Below are 19147 nucleotides of genomic sequence, written 5' to 3'. Positions count from 1 at the left end.
TGAATTAATTGTTAACAGGAAACTGCCAGGTTGACATAACTGGTTCCCAGTCTACAAACCCCCAAGAGAATCCATACAGGATCTGTTAAGTCACTTTTTCCACTCTTAGCAAGGGAGGGGGTGGGGAAAACATTCACGAAAACCACTTTTTTAGGAGCCGAAACTTTTTATCTCGTAAGAAGTGTGATGCAAAAGAAAGGAGGTTGAAATTCCGTGCCGGCTTGGCTGTGAGGAAGTGCCACTGAACTCAAAGGGACTTACTTGTGTACTCACTTGCAAAAGTATGCACTGTACACCTCTTATAAAGCAGAAATGGAAAAGTCCAGATGGCAAATATTCATAACTTAAACCCTTGATTAAAGTTTGCCTTGCTGGGCGCCCTAGATGACCCTTGGGGTCCATAGCTGTCAACTTTTCCCTTTTCTTGCGAGGAATCCTATTCGGAATAAGGCAATTTTCCTTTTAAAAAGGGAAACGTTGACAGCTATGTTGGGTCCCTTCCAATTCTACAAATCTATGATTCTACTGCAGCAGTCGTGGGACATTAGCCAGAGTACACTCACTGCATCATTACTTAAGTTACTTAAACCCAGCGGGTCTACTACTACCCTGTATTCTGAACTTTTAAATGGATTTATGTTTATGCTTTTAAATTTACGTTGGTTGGAGACATTTTAGGTAACAAGCAACTGGTAAGTTTAATAAGCATCAAATATACCCCACATAAACAAACAAAAATAAAAACGCCTGATTACTAGGCTGCCTTACAAATGCGAAAGGATCAGAAATAGCTGCAGCAGATCACATCTCTGTGAAGAGTGGACACCAGCCACAGTTCAGCAACACGAAGGTTGAAAAAACCATCTTGCCTGAAGCTTATTATGGAAGTGTAGAAGAAACACAAGAACCATCTCTTTCACAAGGAAAAGGTTGCACCATCAACCTGCATTCTGAATTGCCTTCTTTCGCCAGTTTAATAATTTACTTTAAAATTTATTCTTAGTGGAGGTATGGAACTCATTTGGAACTTTCACCTTAGTTGCAGATTAAAAGCATCTTAACTGAAAATGGTACTCCCTAGCCTTGATTCTTAGAAATATTTCTGTGCAGAACATGGGACACTTCTGTACAAAGAAGAAGAAGCTTTTTTGGAAGGGGGAATAAATGTGCAGATTGAAAGCCCACACTCCACAAGGTGTTATGTCTCTGGAGGAGAGAGAAGGTACACTTGCTCACTTGCCCAACATGGAAGGACTCACAAACCCAGGAGTCTTCAGACAGCAAATTGGCTTCAAGGGATTTCAAAATAGCATACTTGGTTCTTTGCAAACGTCTCAGGGGTCCTATGCAACACCCATGTGAAATGTCCCTATACCCGACACAAAATCCAAGGGAACGGCCAAGTTGTTTCCTTGCATCGACAAAGTGGTTTCCCGTAGATTTAGTGGAATTTCTCAAGCTTTGGCCGAGAGGCAGCAAAACAACAAAACTGAACATGAAACTTCCTTGCGCAGAGGGCTGTCAAAGTAAACAAATTCCAAAGCACCGTGAGAAATATGCGCTTCTTCCGAGCTTACATTTCAGGACATTTTCAACAGTAACAAGTGCGTAATTTTCAGATGTGAACTTAAACGATTACACACGCAGAATCCTTCGCTGTTACTTTAGAGCGGAGGGAAACACTGAAAAGGGAAGCACCGTGAGAGTTAGAATGGGAAAAGAGATGGGAAAATGCAAAAGCCCAAAGCCCACCCCCATCCCTAACCGCTGAAACTGGTTTAGGGGCAAGAGTGGGGAACCTTGTTTAATAATAATAATAATAATAATAATAATAATAATAATAATAATAATTTATTATTTATACCCCGCCCATCTGGCTGGGTTTCCCCAGCCACTCTGGGCGGCTTCCAACTGAATATTAAAAACAATACAGCGTCAGACATTAAAAACTTCCCTAAAGAGTTGTCTTTTAAAAGTAAAATAGTTGTTTATTGCCTTGACATCTGCTGGGAGGGTGTTCCACAGGGCAGGCACCACTACCGAGAAGGCCCTCTGCTTGGTTCCCTGCAACCTCACTTCTTGCAGCGAGGGAACCGCCAGAAGGCCCTCAGCACTGGACCTCAGTGTCCGGGCAGAACGATGGAGGTGGAGACGCTCCTTCAGGTTTACTGGGCTGAGGCCGTTTAGGGCTTTAAAGGTCAGTGCCAACACTTTGAATTGTGCTCGGAAACGTACTGGGAGCCAATGAAGATCTTTCAGGACCGGTGTTATGTGGTCTCGGCGCCCCCCCCCCCAGTCACCAGTCTAGCTGCCGCATTCCGGATTAGTTGCAGTTTCTGGGTCACCTTCAAAGGTAGCCCCACGTAGAGCACATTGCAGTAGTCCAAGCGAGAGATAACCAGAGCATGCACCACTCTGGTGAGACAGTCCGCGGGCAGGTAGGGTCTCAGCCTGCAGAGAGGCCCAGTTTCAAATCCAGACTCAGTTCATCCCAAGGGCCACATTCCCTTCTGGGGACCACATGCCAATGGTGGGTGGGCGGAGCAATCGTAACGTTGTAAGATAATACACCTTACCTTTGTACAACAGGCTAGTTCCTACAGTCTTCCTGTCGGAGATTCCTGCATTGCAGGGGGTTGGACTAGAGAACCTTCGGGGTCCTTCCAACTTTACAATTCTGCGATTCATCCAGGCAAACATTATGAGAGACATTCCAGCCAGGCAAAAGCACTTGGCGTGGTCAATGCGAACAGCCCTAAATATAGGGAGGGTGGGCAGGTGATCCAATGCGTGCAGCGAAAAGTGGAAGCTCAACGCTGCGTGCAGGGAATAAATAGCCCCTCATCAGTCAATCATAAAATTGCTACACCAAATTCCCCCCAATGACTGAGGGGTGCCCAGTCAGAAACATCTATATTAACCCGCCCAGCAACAGAGGTTGCCCCCACTGCAACACGTGCTCTCCATGAAGGAGAACCATAGCTGTCAACTTACAGATTTGAAAATAAGGGATCAGCAACCAAAATAAGGGATCAACAATTACTTTGATAAAATACATATTTTGTTGCATGCAAATGGCTTTAGATACCGATTAGGTCCATAAATTACCATATAGCATATATTCAACACAAAAAAACAGCAACAATTTGTTGTTGACAAAGCACAGCTGGACATAGAAAGGGCTCCATTACCTTCAGTAGCTTATTTAAGGGACATCATCAATAAGGGACAGCAGCGGGACATGGCCCTGGGATAAGGGACTGTCCCGCCAAATAAGGGACGCTTGACAGCTATGAGGAGAACCTGCTTTTCCAAACTAAGCCACCTTTTGGAAGCACCCAAACTGCTCCCATTGAAATCGATGGGACGTGAGTCAAGCTTTGACTAACGGGTCTCGACTGAAATCTGTGTGAAATGAAGACAACTCACTTAGTTACTAATAAATCAACGTAGAAGAAAGAAGCCAAGGGGAAACGTCATGCAAAAAGAGCAGTAACAATGATCTGAAATCAAAATAGTGTACACTCGTACCCTCTGAACTTACTCCTCTACAATTCTCACTGTACCAGAAAGAAATATACACTTGCCAAATCAGAATCACACATTGTGCATTGTGTGATGTGAGCTGCTAGTTTTTACAATGTCACAAGACTCCTCCATACTGTAAAGTACTAACTAGGTGAAACGGACAACTACACTTGCAGGAAAAGGTGACTCAGGATTACTGCACAGCCTTTTAAATTATCTTTACTATCGCAACGGCAATCCTGCGCCAGAGGCTGCGTAAGAGGCCTTCAAGGAATTGAAGCGGAGACTTCGCATTGTTCAGCTTGCCACTTGCTCTAACTGTGTTTTCCTTCAAAACAAGAATAAAGAAAGGCAACGCTGCCTGATACTGCTTTGAAGCAGAAAAAGATAACAAAAGCACATGTCTAAAATCCCTTCTCCCCGCAACATACCTTCCAGAAAATGAACACCTGGGCAATTATCAGTATCTGTCATCAATAAAATTGCAAACACGCCGAAATATGAATAGGCCATTTCTTGTGGGGCATCTGTACTTTCTCCTTTCACGATAAAATAAATTTGGGTACCTAAATTGTGAAATTTTAAAACTGATCCTGGCAAGGTGAAGCTATCTGGAAAAAGTAAAGTAAAGGTATTCACATAAATAGTCACATACAGTGGTACCTTGGTTGTTGAACTTAATCTGTTCCAGGAGCTTCCTGCACTCAATCAGAAGCCGCAGAAGCCACGTCAGACGTTCAGCTTCCCAAAAAGTTCGCAAACCGGAACACTTACTTCCGGGTTTGCGGTGTTCGGGAGCCAATCTGTTTGGGAGCCAAGCCGTTCAACATCCAAGGTACCACTGTATATAATTTAGTACTTCCTTTTATAGGGTTGCCATACTTCAAAAAGTAAAAACCAGGACACCCCAAAAGTTGTTGAGCTTTCTTTCTTTAGAAAGACCCCAAAATTGTTGAGCTATTTTCAGGACAGCCTGGTAGTTTTTGAGCTTTTTCTAAGACAAACCCCAAAGTTGTTGAGCTTCCAGAAACGTTTCCCCTGGACGTCACTTCCACCTTTGAAATCCTGAACGTATGGCAGCCCTACCTTAAATTTTTGCTGATTTCACCTGTGCAGGTCCAACAACCTCTTCCAGCATCATCAGAAAGGGCTCAGAGACAACCTGGTCAAAAATCACGCCAGTCAGCAATTGATGCTCTGATGGTCAGACCCAGTACAGTGGTACCTCGGGTTAAGAACTTAATTCGTTCTGGAGGTCCATTCTTAACCTGAAACTGTTCTTAACCTGAAGCACCACTTTAGCTAATGGGGTCTCCCGCACCACCAGAGAACGATTTCTGTTCTCAACCTGAAGTAAAGTTCTTAACCCGAGGTACCATATCTGGGTTAGCGGAGTCTGTAACCTGAAGCATCCGTAATCCAAGGTACCACTGTATATGGAAGTTTCTTTGCATTACCAGTCACTATTTTAGGTTTTATTATGTATGCTGCTTTGAGGTTTGTTTGTTTTTTGATTGAGCAGTTTATACATTTCCCTAAACAGAAACAAAACAGTTGCAAAATGCACAAAGCAGCTAGCTTTGTTGCTGCCAAGTCCAGTCAAAGGCGACAAAGTCGGGTTGTGTGTGTGCTTTTGTCACCATCCTTCTAAAAGAGACCCAGAGATTCAATTTGCAGAAATTAAGTCAAGCGAGCCTTTTTCTTGCTAATGGCCTGTTAGTTTTGACAGCTCTTTCCTAAATTCATTATGAGCAGCAAGTGCTACTGGGATCAACACGGCATGTTCAAAATCCAGCCTTTTTGGGAGCTATTTTCTCACAACAGAGGCAGTTGATATCCGAAGTGTAATATGGCAGAGAAGTTTCGGACCAGAGGTGAGTGGGTGGGAGGAAACTACTAGAATTATTCAGGCCATCTTTTTGCAAATGGCTTTTTATTTCTCGTGGCTTTTTAGGGATACACTCCTGGGCTGCACACTTTATATAATAATAATAATAAATTTTATTTATATCCCACCCTCCCCAGCCGAAGCCGGGCTCAGGGCGGCTAACAACAAAAAAATAATAATTCTGCATCTTGAAAATGCGATAAAATGTTTTCAATGACTGTATTTTTATGCTTGTGGATTAAAAAAAAACTACCCACAAACCAGAACACTTCGGAATAACCTATCAAAATTGCTGTCCTTATACTAGATACGATGTTGCAGTGTGATGAAACCTTTAGAATATGATATTTACAGTATTTAATCCAACCCCTCAAGGCACAAAGTCTTATGAAAGCCACTTGCAAATATTTAACTCTTCGCAGGAAGCAAGAAGTGTTCTCACCTGATTCTAAAGACGTGGGGAGGAAGGGAAGGTTGCAATTTAGGCTGCAATCCTAATTGTACAGCCGGTGTCCAAAACTCCCATTCTTCTAGGCGCATTTTGCGACAGGGAATTTCAGAGCAGTTTCTAAGCTATGGGCGCAGTACCGCGCCTAAGATTTCAGATTAAAAATGCAGAGTGGAAGAAAAGGAGGACCTTTTTCTGCCTCCCCACTTCCAGCTACTCTCTGAAGACTGGAGGAGAGACCCTCTTAAGAATATTAGGGGGGTGGGCAGGGGAAGGACTAGACCATGTGAAAAATGAACATAATATTTTAGCTGCAGGTCATTCACTTCCTGCTTTGTATTGAAAAAAAAAGCTCCTAGACATTCTGTTGTTGCGTCCATAACCTACCTTAAGGTGCCATTTAGTTCCTAGTTTTCACATCTCAGTTTCTGACACTGTGTGCAGCACTTAGAGACAACTGCCATTAAGTGGTATATAAAAAGGTAAAGGGACCCCCTGACCATTAGGTCCAGTCGTGACCGACTCTGGGGTTGCGGTGCTCATACGCTTTACTGGCCAAGGGAGCTGGCGTACAGCTTCTGGGTCATGTGGCCAGCATGACTAAGCCGCTTCTGGCGAACCAGAGCAGCGCACGGAAACGTTTACCTTCCCGCTGGAGCAGTATATGTTTATCTACTTGCACTTTGTGCTTTCAAACTGCTAGGTAGGCAGGAGCAGGGACCGAGCAACGGGAGCTTGCCCCATCGCAGTGATTCGAACCGCCAACCTTCTGATCGGCAAGCCCAAGAGGCTCAGTAGCTTAACCCACAGCACCACCTGCATCCCAAAGGATATATAAATTGTCTAAATAAAGACGTAACTATCTTAAAATAAGAAGCTGTCTATAGCATATTCCCCCTGGATAGCTTAGTTGATAGAGCATGAGGCTGTTAATTCCAGGTTTGTGGATTCGAGTCCCATGATTCCTGCATGGCAGGGGGTTGGACTAGATGATCCCTGCGGTCCCTTCCAACTCTACAATACTATGCTTCTATTGTTCTTTGACCTCAACTACTCAGACTCTTGCTATTTTCCTGGCATTAAGCAATCACCTCCTTTTTAAAAATAAAAAAGGGGAAAACTGCAGTTGAATATTTGGCATACGGTGCCTTGAGTTCCTACAAATTTCCCCGGAAAGATCTGCAACAACAAGGCATGCAGCAACCCATTCCCCTTCACTCACTTACTGGGGAGTTCAGCTTGAGAAACTTCAACATATTTGGCGCTCTTGAATTCCTTCCTCCCCCGCACCCCCCAAAAGAGAACTTCGAATGGCAAGGAAACTGATAGAGAAAAATGCACTGGGAAGTGTAGGATAACAACTGCTGGATGCAAAGTCATCTCACCCGCTTGCAAACAAATCAGGATGAACACAAAGGCGGCATAACCTTCCTGCTAACTGTGTGCAAACAAATGAATCCTCAATAAACAGCATAGGCTGTGTAACCTCCCCGCAAATTTTGTGCAAACAATTCGGGAGGAATGCTTAATAAACAGGTCACTTGGAAGCGTCCTTCGTCAGCTTGGGGCCTAACAAGATGTGATGTTAAATGTGCCTTCTCCGTGGTGACTCTGGAATGCCCTCCTCCATGGAGGCTTGACTGGCACCCGTCGACACTACAGATTTCCACCATCAGGTTAAGACATCGGGGTAGCCAACCTGGCGCTCTCTTGGACTACAACTCCCAACTCCCATCTTCCATAATTGCTAGTCATGCCTGCTGGGAGTTGTAGTTCAAGAAAATCTGCAGGGCAGCTGCAGGTTAGCGATCCTTGGGTTAAGACAGTGGCATCTGCCCAGGCATTTCATTTGTAGCCTCTGACCCTAACCCTAACCCTAACCCTCTGCCCAATTATTTTGCATTATTCTTGCCTCTCATTTTTATTGCTGTGTGAAGGGTTTTCCGTTGCCTTTGTTATATCGTATTTTTATTGTTGCGCTCGCCATGGATGAAAGGAAGAAGAAGAAGAAGAGTTTGGATTTGATATCCCGCCTTTCACTCCCTTTAAGGAGTCTCAAAGCGGCTAACATTCTCCTTTTCCTTCCTCCCCCACAACAAACACTCTGTGAGGTGAGTGGGGCTGAGAGACTTCAAAGAAGTGTGACTGGCCCAAGGTCACCCAGCAGCTGCATGTGGAGGAGCGGAGACGCGAACCCGGTTCCACAGATTACAAGACTAGCGCTCTTAACAACTACACCACACTGGGTGAGTTAGATTTTTCATTTATTAAAAAAACAAAAAACAAAACCATTAACAACATGCAAGTTTTTTTTTAAAAAAACTGCAAATAGCATCAGCTGGGAGGAGCTGATAATTACCGAGATACCAGTGGGTGGGTGGGCGGAGAAGTGAGCTTAAAACTTTCCTCCCCATATGTGGTCCTGAGGAAAATCCCTCCCATGGAAGTGCTGTTTGCATTGGGAATAAAACTTCCCACTGGCACCTATGAGAGAATTTACTCCCCAAAGCATATTAATAGTTTCAGAACTGGGTTTTTCCAGCAGACCGCAACAGGGGTCGAAAGGGTTAAATTCCCTCTCTCCTGCTTGCTGCCCTCCCAGTAATTATCACATTTAATGCTAGTTTGTCCATTCAAGATAGCAGCTGGAGGTGGAGACAAAGCATAAACATTTAGCAAGAATGACCTCAGTGGCAGGGGTTGCTATCATTACCTCCAGCAACAGGGTTAGGCAAGGGTTAAAAACAGAGCTTCCTGTTCTTTTCCCGGGATTCCTAAATATATTTCTGGGGGAGAATTATGGGAAGTCAACTTACACCGAAAAGAAGAGAGGCGGCCAGAATCGAATTCAAGGAACAGAACACAGAAGCAAAGTAACAACGATCCCTTCACATCATGGCATGCGCTCTGGTTCACAATTCCAGATACCCGCTCATTCTATAAGGAGCATGAGACTCTGAATCTCAGGGTTGTGGGTTCAAGCCCCACTTTGGGCAAAAAAGATTCCTGCATTGTAGGGGGTTGGGCTAGATGACCATCGTGGTCCCTTCCAACTGTACAATTCTATGATGTATGAAACCATTGGGAGGGGCATATATGTACCACTGTCTAAGCCTGGCAGAAGGGCAACAATACAGTGAAATACAGTGGTACCTCGGGTTACATACGCTTCAGGTTACAGACTCCGCTAACTCAGAAATAGTACCTCTGGTTAAGAACTTTGCTTCAGGATGAGAACAGAAATCGTGCTCCGGCGGTGCGGCAGCAGCGGGAGGCCCCATTAGCTAAAGTGGTGCTTCAGGTTAAGAACAGTTTCAGGTTAAGAACGGACCTCCAGAACGAATTAAGTACTTAACCCGAGGTACCACTGTAGTGGCCCCACCCTCTCTGGTTCTGCTGCCACCACGTCCCCAGGAACCAACCCCCTCTTTTGTGGGGTCTTACACCACCCTTGGCTCAGCCGGCTGAGCCCTGGATGAAGAATGTATGCCAGCATGTCTTGAGCTAAGACGGGTCTGGAGACTTAACGCCACAGGCTGAGTCAGGAATTAAATAGCCGAGCCAGAGATCTGCTGCATGCATCCTAAGTTGCTCATCATCCCAGAGGATCTCACCATAACACTGCCCTCTCACAGACATGAGGCATCACCCAATTCAATGGGAGTGTGTCTAAGAATGTGTGTCACAGAACCATGCAGGATCAAACACAAACATCTGATGCAGAAAGTGGATGAACTTCACTTGCCAACTGCTTTTCAGTAAGTTTAGGAGGAGTATTTTGCAAGTTTCGACCAGCGGTTTTTCGTTTTTACACATTTATTCTGCCTGGTTCTGTTTTATAAATTGGTTTCCACCTTCCCATTCATTCCATGTTCTTTCTATAACAGCGATATACCAGAAGAGAGACACAATACTTACTTAAAGCTACTTGCAAAAAATTAGTATCTTGGACACCGCTTCGACTAACTGCATGGAAAAGGAATTAAGGCTGCAATTCTAACACACACTTGCTAGGGAGTAAGCCCCATTGACCACAGTGCAGCCTACGTCTGAGTAAACCCACTGGACAACTACAAACCCACAGGCATCTATCTGAAAGGAAGCACCATTTAATGAGTTGGGCTTCTGAGAAAACATGCACAAAGATCCAGATGCAAGAGTTTTGAGATTGTAAACTCCTAGGAGGCAGGGACCCATCATTGTTGTTTTGACTCTGTACAGCAACTCTGAACGAGACGAGTAGAATCATTAGGCTATCAAAAACAAGTTAGGAAGGAAAGTTTGAAACAGAAGAAAAAGTACGTCACTGGATATGTCTCATACTCATAGGAACATAGGAAGCTGCCTTCTACTGAATCAAACCATTAATTCATCTACTTCAATGTTGTCTACACTGACTGGCAGCTGCTCTCCAGGGCTTCAGGCAGGGGTGTCTCCCAGCACTACCTGGAGCTACCCCAAATCGAACCCAACAGGGTATCCATGCAAAAGCGAAATACTTTGCTGCAGAACTATGACCCTTCTTCCTCAATCTGCCTTATACTAAGTCAGACCATTGCTCCATCTAGTTCAATGTTGTCTACACTGACCGGCAGCAGCTCTCCAGAGTTTAAGGCAGGGGAATGTCCCACCCAAATGTGGAGATGTCCCAGACCGAACCTCATACAAAGCAAAACACTCTGCTACTGAATTATGACACTTCTCCTAAAGCTGTTTTCTACTAAGCTTGACCATTGGCCCATTGCCAGCAGAGCCAGTGTGGTGTAGTGGCTCTGTAGACTGTTAGACTAGGAGCTGAGTTCAAATCCCCACTCAGCCATAAAACGCACTGGGAGCCAGTCGCTGCCTCTCGTCCCAACCTACCTCACAGGGCTGTTGTGGGGATTAAAGGAGGAGGGGAGAACTATGCATGCCACCTTGAAGGGAGGTGGCTTATAAATGCAACAGATGACCTTCTCTATGTCCCCAGTCCTGGCAGGTTCGGAGGGTGACAACACAAGAACGGGGTCTTTTCTGTGGTGGCTCCCCATCTGTGGAATGCTGTCTCTGGAGAAGCTCACCTGGCACCATCATTACATATTTTATCCCCCACCACGCAAAAACGTTCCTCTTTACCCAGGCCTTTGACCATTAAATAATCTATGGCCTTTTAAAGCTGTGGAAAGCGAGGATTGTTATGATGATTATTTTACTATCATGCTATTTATTTATTATGCTTTTAATGTTTTTATTATTATGCTCTGTAAAATGTGTTCTTAACGCTGTGCCACACCCTGAGATCCTTTGATAAAGGGAGGTATATAAAGTAATTAAATATCAATCAATAAATAAGAATCAATAAACGGACCAGCAGCGGCTCTCCATTCACACATGGAGGGGGACACACATACGCACACCTGGAGATGCCACCAGCGGGACCTTCTACATGCCGAACAGCTGCCCTGGCCCGGAGCTACGCCCCTTCCCCACCAAGCACGTACGTGTCCCAGTCCCGGGACGACGACGGCGCCGCGAGAGAACTTTTTCGCCTTCCGACAGGGGCGCGCTTTCTCCGGATCCATTCAAACAAAAGAACAGTTCTTCTTCCCCGCCCCCTGCGCGCAAAGGGGATCGCGCCACCGCCGGGCATTTCCCCCCCGCGCAGCGTCCGCACCCGCTTCCCCCGCACTTTACCCCGCGGTTACTTACTCCGGAGCGCCCCGATGAGCAGGCTGCCGTCCTTGATGAGCTCCTTGATGAACTTGTTGGTCCTCTCCAGCTCCACCTCGTGACATTTCAGCCTCTCGCGAAAATCCGGGCTATCCAAATACGAGTCGCTGAACTCCAGGGTGGGCAGCCCCATGGCACCGGCAGAGAGGGAGAGGAGGAGGAGGAGGAAGAAGAAACGCCGGGCCGAAGGGTCGGGGGGACGTCGGCGAAGCCCGCGGGCGCCGGGGTGCGGGGTCTCGCCGCCCGCTCTCCAGCCCAAGCCGCGCGCAAAAAGGGGACTGTCAGCTGGTTACATGGCGCAGCCCGAGGCGCATCGCTGGAGCCACGGCGCGGCGATGGCTGCGTTCCCCTGCTGCTGCTGCTGCTGCCGCCGCACTCCTCTTCCGGCAGATCCGGGCTTTGCCGTCTTCCCCGCCTGCCCCGCCGCGCTTAACCCTTCTCTGAGGCTCCCTCGGCCGGGCCAAGGAAACTCTCCTCCCAGGTCAAGGGAGGGAGACGCGCCGCAGGGGGGAGACCGAGAGGAGAGCGTTCTGGTTACGCGCGTCTGGCCCAATCAGGGCGCGCGGCCGCCACCCGCCCACCCCCCTCCCGCGCCCACGGGGCCACGCCCCCGCGGGATCCTGCTCAAGACTTGGGGAAAGTTCTTTTGGGAAGGCCATCCCAACGAGAGAGCCTCCGTACCTCCAAAAAGGGAAGGGGGGAAGAAAAAGGGGAAAAAACATTTGTTTCCATTTGCGATAGGTTTCAAACGACGCTGTTCTAGGTCATAATGGGTTACAGTCGACCAACTCTGGCGCTATATGTGTAGTGCATGCTTTATACATAACTTTTTGAAAACTCAGCAGTCCATCAAAATGAAGAGCTTCCCTATCTCCAGAAAAGTAAAATAGAAGCGTATTACTTTATATTTGCAATAGGTTTCAATGATACTGTTCTATATGTCATAATGGTTTGCAGTGCATGCTTTTTAGAATCGCGGAATTGTAGCGTTCGAAGGGACCACAAAGGTCATCTAACCCAACCGGCTACAAATTCAGTGGTACCTCGCATTACATACGCTTCAGGTTACATACTCTGCTAACCCCGAAATACCGTAGTGCTTCAGGTTAAGAACTTTGCTTCAGGATGAGAACAGAAATCGTGCTCTGGCAGCGCGGCCGCAGCAGGAGGCCCCATTAGCTAAAGTGGTGCTTCAGGTTAAGAACAGTTTCAGGTTAAGTACGGACCTCCGGAACTAATTAAGTACTTAACCCGAGGTACCACTGTACAAGAATCTTTTGCCAAAGGTGGGGCTCAAACCTATGACTCTCATGTTCTCCCGACTGAGCTATAAAGCTGGGCGTGTGGGGGCACACACTCTCTCTGTGTGTTTATATTTGAAAATGGAGCCATCACTCAGAAATTAGTGCTTCCCTCTAAAATTATAGAAGAAAATAGTTTTTTATTTTATGTTTGTGATAAAATGGTGCTGTTATAGGTTACAGTGGGCTGCATATTTCTCTAGCATGTGTATATTGGGTATGCTTTTAAAAATATACATACAGTATATTATTATTTTTGAAAATACAGCTGTAAAAAGTCAATAGGATGTACAGATCAATAAAAAAAGATAAAAACCCCACAGCCATGCATGCTTTTGAACTTTACTGAGTTGCATTCAATTAACTTTCACTCAGAGCAGATTCCTTGAAATTAATGAGCATGGCTACCTTAGGTTCATTAATTTCAAGGGATCTGCTTTGAAGGAAAGTTAGTGGAATGCAACCCAGTAAAGTTCAAAAGCAGGCAGCATATATGCAATTTCAATATATAGGCTAATAAAAATAGCAACTTCCAAACTTTTGTCTTAAGCCTATCCCACTGGCTAACGAAAGGGCTTGAGTTTTTATACAATGGGTAAATTCTGCAAAAGTTTTCCTATGCATACATACATCTGGGTGTGGGATTTCTAATCCACCCTCGCTCAGAGGATCCTGGTAGGACAAACAGGCCAGCGAAACAATACTTTTTAAAAAAGGAAATCTGAAAACATTTTAAATATACTGTACATGTAATATTTCATGTGCAGAACATACAAATTGATTACCTTAGTAATCCTTACACATCAACCCTGTAAGGCAGGCCAGTAATAATATAGCCCAATAAATATAGCAAACAGAAACAGAAAAATAATATTATGAGGGTTAGGGTTAGCACTAATGCTACCGTCTAAACTATAAATATAACAATGTCTGGAAGAGGATAAAGTTATCGCAATTAGCAACAACAGAGAGAATTGTTTGTGGCATAAGCTTTCGTGGACTGTAGTCCACTTTAATCAGATTCATGAAGCATTATCCTGAGTTGCAATTATACAAGTGCGCTGCTAGGTGGGGCGATCGTAAAAAGTGAGGTCACCAGGAAATACAATGCAGAAAACTTTAGACAGGGATAGCTACATATTTATTTCTCTCTGACCTCACTTTTACAATCCCCCACAATGACGCTTCCATCGGAGCAAACTAACTGCTTTCTATAAAAGCGGATGCCATCATGACTTTGCTGGTCTTTAAAAGTGCCATGAGACTCTTGGTTGTTCTTTCTACAAAGAACCAATAGTGCCACTCCTCTGGAAATAATTTATGGCATCACCATTCATGGTACTTGGGCAAAGCAACCCTGCTAAGCGGGCGGGGGGGGAGGAGGGAGGTAGGGAAACTGAGGCAGAGGGTCCAAATCTTCCACAGCCCTTCCAAGCACATGGCTGCAGGGGGGAAGGGTCGGGGGAGGTATACATTTCCTCCCACCGCCACTGCTTGCTTGCTTGGTAACAGTTATATATAGGTAAAGGGACCCCTGACCATTAGGTCCAGTCATGGCCGACTCTGGGGTTGCGGCGCTCATCTTGCTTTATTGGCCGAGGGAGCCGGCGTACAGCTTCCGGGTCATGTGGCCAGCATGACTAAGCCGCTTCTGGCGAACCAGAGCAGCGCACGGAAACGCCGTTTACCTTCCCGCCGGAGTGGTACCTATTTATCTACTTGCACTTTGATGTGCTTTCGAACTGCTAGGTTGGCAGGAAACAGTTATATATACCCGATCATAATTGTACTGAAAGACAGTGTGGGGTAGTGGTTAGAGTGTCAGACTAGGACCTGGGAGAGACCAGAGATTAAATCTTCACTCAGCCACAAAGTTCACTGAGTGACCTTGGACCAGTCACTGTGTCCTAGCCCAACCTACCTCACAGGGTTGCTGTCAGGATAACGTGTGGAGGGGTAAAATCTTGCAGGGAAGGTGGGCCTAAAAATAAAAATATGGGGCAGTATCCGACTGAATTCTTCCACTAGCACAAGGACTTTCGGCTCACCTTATTACTCCACGTGCCCCTTGCCTGACCCCTAAATCTGGAGAACTAGGGGAACCCCCTGGTACAGAGGAAAGGACAAGGAAGTTTCATTTCCCAGCTAAAAAAGTCCTTACGGACTGCTCAGGGACACCACCCTTAATAAATAAATAAAATATCCACCCCTCATTTTATGATTCACAGAGCCTCTCAAAAATTGGGTGCTGGAAAAATTTACAGTAACCCAAAAAAGCTTCGCTTTCGAGATGGGGTGGGTGAGGGAAATCTGAATATTTCAATAGACTTGGCCATAAAAGTGTAGTCAGTATTTATGGGGAAAATGAGAAATGAACTTTGCTTGAACTCTTTCCCTCCACACACTCTGCCTTTTACGATGCTTTGTTATTTTTTCAATCCCGGTGTTTTCATTGCATTATGGGAGCAACGGGAGAGCCCTCCCGCGGGCAGTTTAATGGTTATCATCCATATTTTCCCATTCTGTGCGTTTTCTCCTATTCCAGTTCAGAGAGCGCTGGTGTTTTAACATCTTTCACCCACACCACCCAACTGCACTGTTTTCAGTTGCTGCCTGCAGATATTTCCTTAAGAGCTGCAAACCCGTCTCCACGTCGATTCAAAACATATCGCGTTCGTTATAAACCATCTTTGGCCCGTCCATTCTGAGCCTGTGAAAATAGATGATTAATTTGTTTAGGTCAGCCCTCAACCCCCCCCCCCCCACTTCAGGGTTCAAAATCCAAAGAACAACAGCCTGCAAGTTTGTGGAAAAATAAACAGCATTGTGGTCTAGCCCTGAGGCATGGACCGGTTGACTTGGGTGGGCTAGTGTCTGCCGCCTGATACCTCAGGAGGAGGGAAGAGGAAGAGGGAGAAAATGGAGACTGAGTCAAAGGGAGTATTCTTCTTAGCAACAGATAGAAAATTGCCCAAGGCCACATCCACACTGTACATTTAAAACGCTATGAGACCGCTTTAAACTGTCATGGCTCCACCCAAAGAATTCTGGGGCCTGTAGTTCGTCAAGGATGCTGAGAGTTCTAAGAAGACTCCCAATTCCCATCCCAGAGCTACAATTCTCAGGAAACTCTGGGAATTATAGCCCTGGGAGGACACCCTTAGGAAACTACAGCTCCCAGAATTCTTTAGGGAATGCCACGATGGTTTAAAGTGGTATCATAGTGCTTTAAATATGTTGCATGAATGCCAGGCAGGGAGAAGACAGAAGATTATAAGGCAGTCTTTCCCAGCCTGGTGCCCTCCAGTTGTTTGAACTACAAGTCCCAACAGCCCCAGCCAGTACTGAGAGCTGTAGTCTAAAACATCTGGAGGGCAAGACTGGCTGAAGAATTGTGCAGGTAGGTAACTGTAGGTAACATGCACTTAGACCCTAAGGGTTGTTTAAAAATAAAAAAGTTAGATCAGAGATGGGGAACCTATTGACCTTCACATTCTGTTTGGGTTTCTTTTGCAGGCTGTTGGTGATGCAGTTCTGCTTTTTAGACAACATGTAGGCAGCAAGCCTATTGCCAAGTCTAATATTATTGAAAAGGAAGATTTACACAGGAATCCTATTATCTGGGTGATCCGATTGCATTAATTCTGGAAGATGTGCTGGATTTGCAGCCTGGGAAAACTGCACACAGCCGGGGACCCAATGCAAATGTGTCATAAAATCTGTTTTCTTCTTCTTCTGGCTCTGATGAGCCATCCGTTATTGTGATACGGATGTGCATTTCAAGGGCAGTGCAATAGAGGCAGGCTTTGTTTCTCTCCCTTTCACTGTTTTGAGAGTCGCCCGTGGAGGATTTTAGCTTTCTTCTGACGGGAACCTGCAATGGAAAATCGGACAGGGACCTCGTGACATCAGCCAAAGTACCAGAGCATTAGGACATAAGTAGATGCTGGAATCCACTGGCCCTTAATTAATTGTTATTTTTCACAAGTGGGTCTTGTAACAGAGCCTCTATTGTGTGTACTGCCACTTACTCATCTGTCATAAAGACAGCTTGATCCACTTGATCTCACTGGCCAAACATCTCCATTGATCATTGAGAAATCAGTGCTCTTCCACTTTCAGACTTAACCTTTCCCTTTATAGAATGATAGGAGGCTTCTGTATTTATATGGGGAAAGGACTAGAGTGGGTGGGTTGGTAGCCAAAGCAACTACTTAAAGCCCCACATTGCACAAGATACGTGCCACTGACAAGAGGAACATATATAAGACTATAAAGGTAAAGGGACCCCTGACAAATAAGTCCAGTCACAAACAACTCTGGGGTTGTGGCGCTCATCTCGCTTTAAAGACTGAGGGAGCCAGCGTTTGTCCGCTTCTGCAGACAGTTTTTCTGGGTCATGTGGCCAGCATGACTAAGCTGCTTCTGGTGAACCAGAGCAGCGCACGGAAACGCCGTTTACCTTCCCGCCGGAGCGGTACCTATTTATCTACTTGCACTGTGTGCTTTCGAACTGCTAGGTTGGCAGGAGCAGGGACCAAGCAACGGGAGCTCACCCCATTGCAGGGATTTGAACCACGACCTTTCGATCGGCAAGCCAAAGCGGCACAGTGGTTTAACCCACAGCGCCACCCGCGTCCCGTATAAGACTATATTTCCCCCTAAAAAATTGAGGTTTAAAATTGGGGGTCGTTTTATACATGGATAGTGCATATGGGGGACTGGTGATTGGTTGCTGTCGAGAGCAGGAGATTGTCAGCAGCAATTGGGCAGTGGCAGCTGCGGCAAATGAGCGGGCGACTGAGGGTTGCTGGTTTGTGTGCGATTTGCAGCATCAGTCAGGTGGGTGAGTGGCTTTTTTGCAATCCCCCCCAAACAACAACTCTGTGCAATCCCCCCCCCCCAAATAAGCTCAACAACTCGGTAATCCTCCCCCAAAAAGCTTAATAGTAGTAGTAGTAGTAGTAGTAGTAGTAGTAATAATAATAATAATAATAATAATAATAATAATAATATATTATTTGTACCCTGCCCATCTGGCTAGGTCTCCCCAGCCACTCTGGGCGGCTTCCAACGAAGATTAAAAATACATTAAAATGTCACATATTAAAAACTTTGCTGAACATTGCTGCCATCAGATGTCTTCTAAATGTCAGGTAGTTGTTTATCTCTTTGACATCTGATGGGAGGGCGTTCCACAGGGTGGGCGCCACTACCGATAAGGCCCTCTGCCTGGTTCCCTGTAGCTTTGCTTCTCGCAGTGAGGGAACCGCCAGAAGGCCCTCGGCGTTGGACCTCAGCAGAATGATGGGGGTGGAGACCCTTCTTCAGGTATACTGGGCCGAGGCCGTTTAGGGCTTAACAACTCTGGGCAATCTCCCCCCATTTTCTTTATTTGGAGTCCCCCAAAATAGGGGTCATGTTATACACGGGGGTGTGTTATACACAGAAAAATATAATTAAAAAAAAATTTCCGAATGAATGTATCTTTAGAATAAGAAAAATGACAGGTGGGATCGGCAGCAAAATGTTGCAGCGCTGAGGGCTTCCAACCAGCCAGGCATAATACTCCATTTTGTTCCTGCTCTTACTTAGTTTTTCATCCCCATTCCCAGTTCCAACAGTTTGCCATCATTTCATGGCGACCGACCATACTCAGTCCTCCCTGTGCTGTTTTGTGTTGCTTCCCTGCTTTAAGGCCTCCCTCTCCTAAGGATGGGCAGTGCTGTTTGGAACCCACTCTGGGAGAATGGGTTTGCAAGGGTCCACTTTTCAGGTGGGATGCAGCGAAGTGGCCCCCTCCCTCGGTGCATTTCACAGCGCTCCCCCCTCCCAGCTGTTCACATCAGCATGACTTCATTAGTGTCAGATTCATTTATGTTTGCATATTGACCAGGGAGCACTGGCAGGCCAGGTGTGTCTTTACCCCTATGCAAAGACTTGGCTAGAGAGGTGAGTTAGGAACAGGTTAAGACTCCAATCAGTGTGAAGCTTGGTATGAGAAACAGCACAACGAACAGTGGTACTTCATAACAAAGTTCATGAGACATATGCACTTTGGATAACATCCTGTAAAGAAGTATTAAAAACCAGAACTGGAAATGCAGTTACTGCCCAGTAAATGGGAGACTACCTTGGAGAATGAGTTCACGATTAGTATACAGGACAGGCCCAGGTCTAAGGATATCTTATTCAGTCTCTAGCACTGGAGAAAGATCTCTACAGTGGTACCTCGGGTTACATACGCTTCAGGTTACATACGCTTCAGGTTAC

At 45.8% G+C, this 19147-nt stretch overlaps 1 protein-coding gene across 1 annotated transcript in view; it reads right to left on the bottom strand.

Moving 5' to 3' along the window:
- ARHGAP42 (Rho GTPase activating protein 42) overlaps positions 1–12067 on the bottom strand; it is a 168366-nt gene extending 156299 nt beyond the window's left edge. Inside the window, exon 1 of the mRNA XM_081860231.1 lies at positions 11553–12067. Coding sequence (XP_081716357.1) covers positions 11553–11706 — 154 coding nt within the window. The 5' untranslated portion in view covers positions 11707–12067. The remainder of the gene's footprint in view (positions 1–11552) is intronic.
- Positions 12068–19147: the final 7080 nt, after the last annotated feature.

Source organism: Podarcis erhardii (assembly GCF_964252035.2).
Source record: "Podarcis erhardii genome assembly, chromosome: 4".
Classification (NCBI taxonomy): domain Eukaryota; kingdom Metazoa; phylum Chordata; class Lepidosauria; order Squamata; family Lacertidae; genus Podarcis; species Podarcis erhardii.
This window is presented reverse-complemented; position numbering and strand designations above follow the sequence as displayed.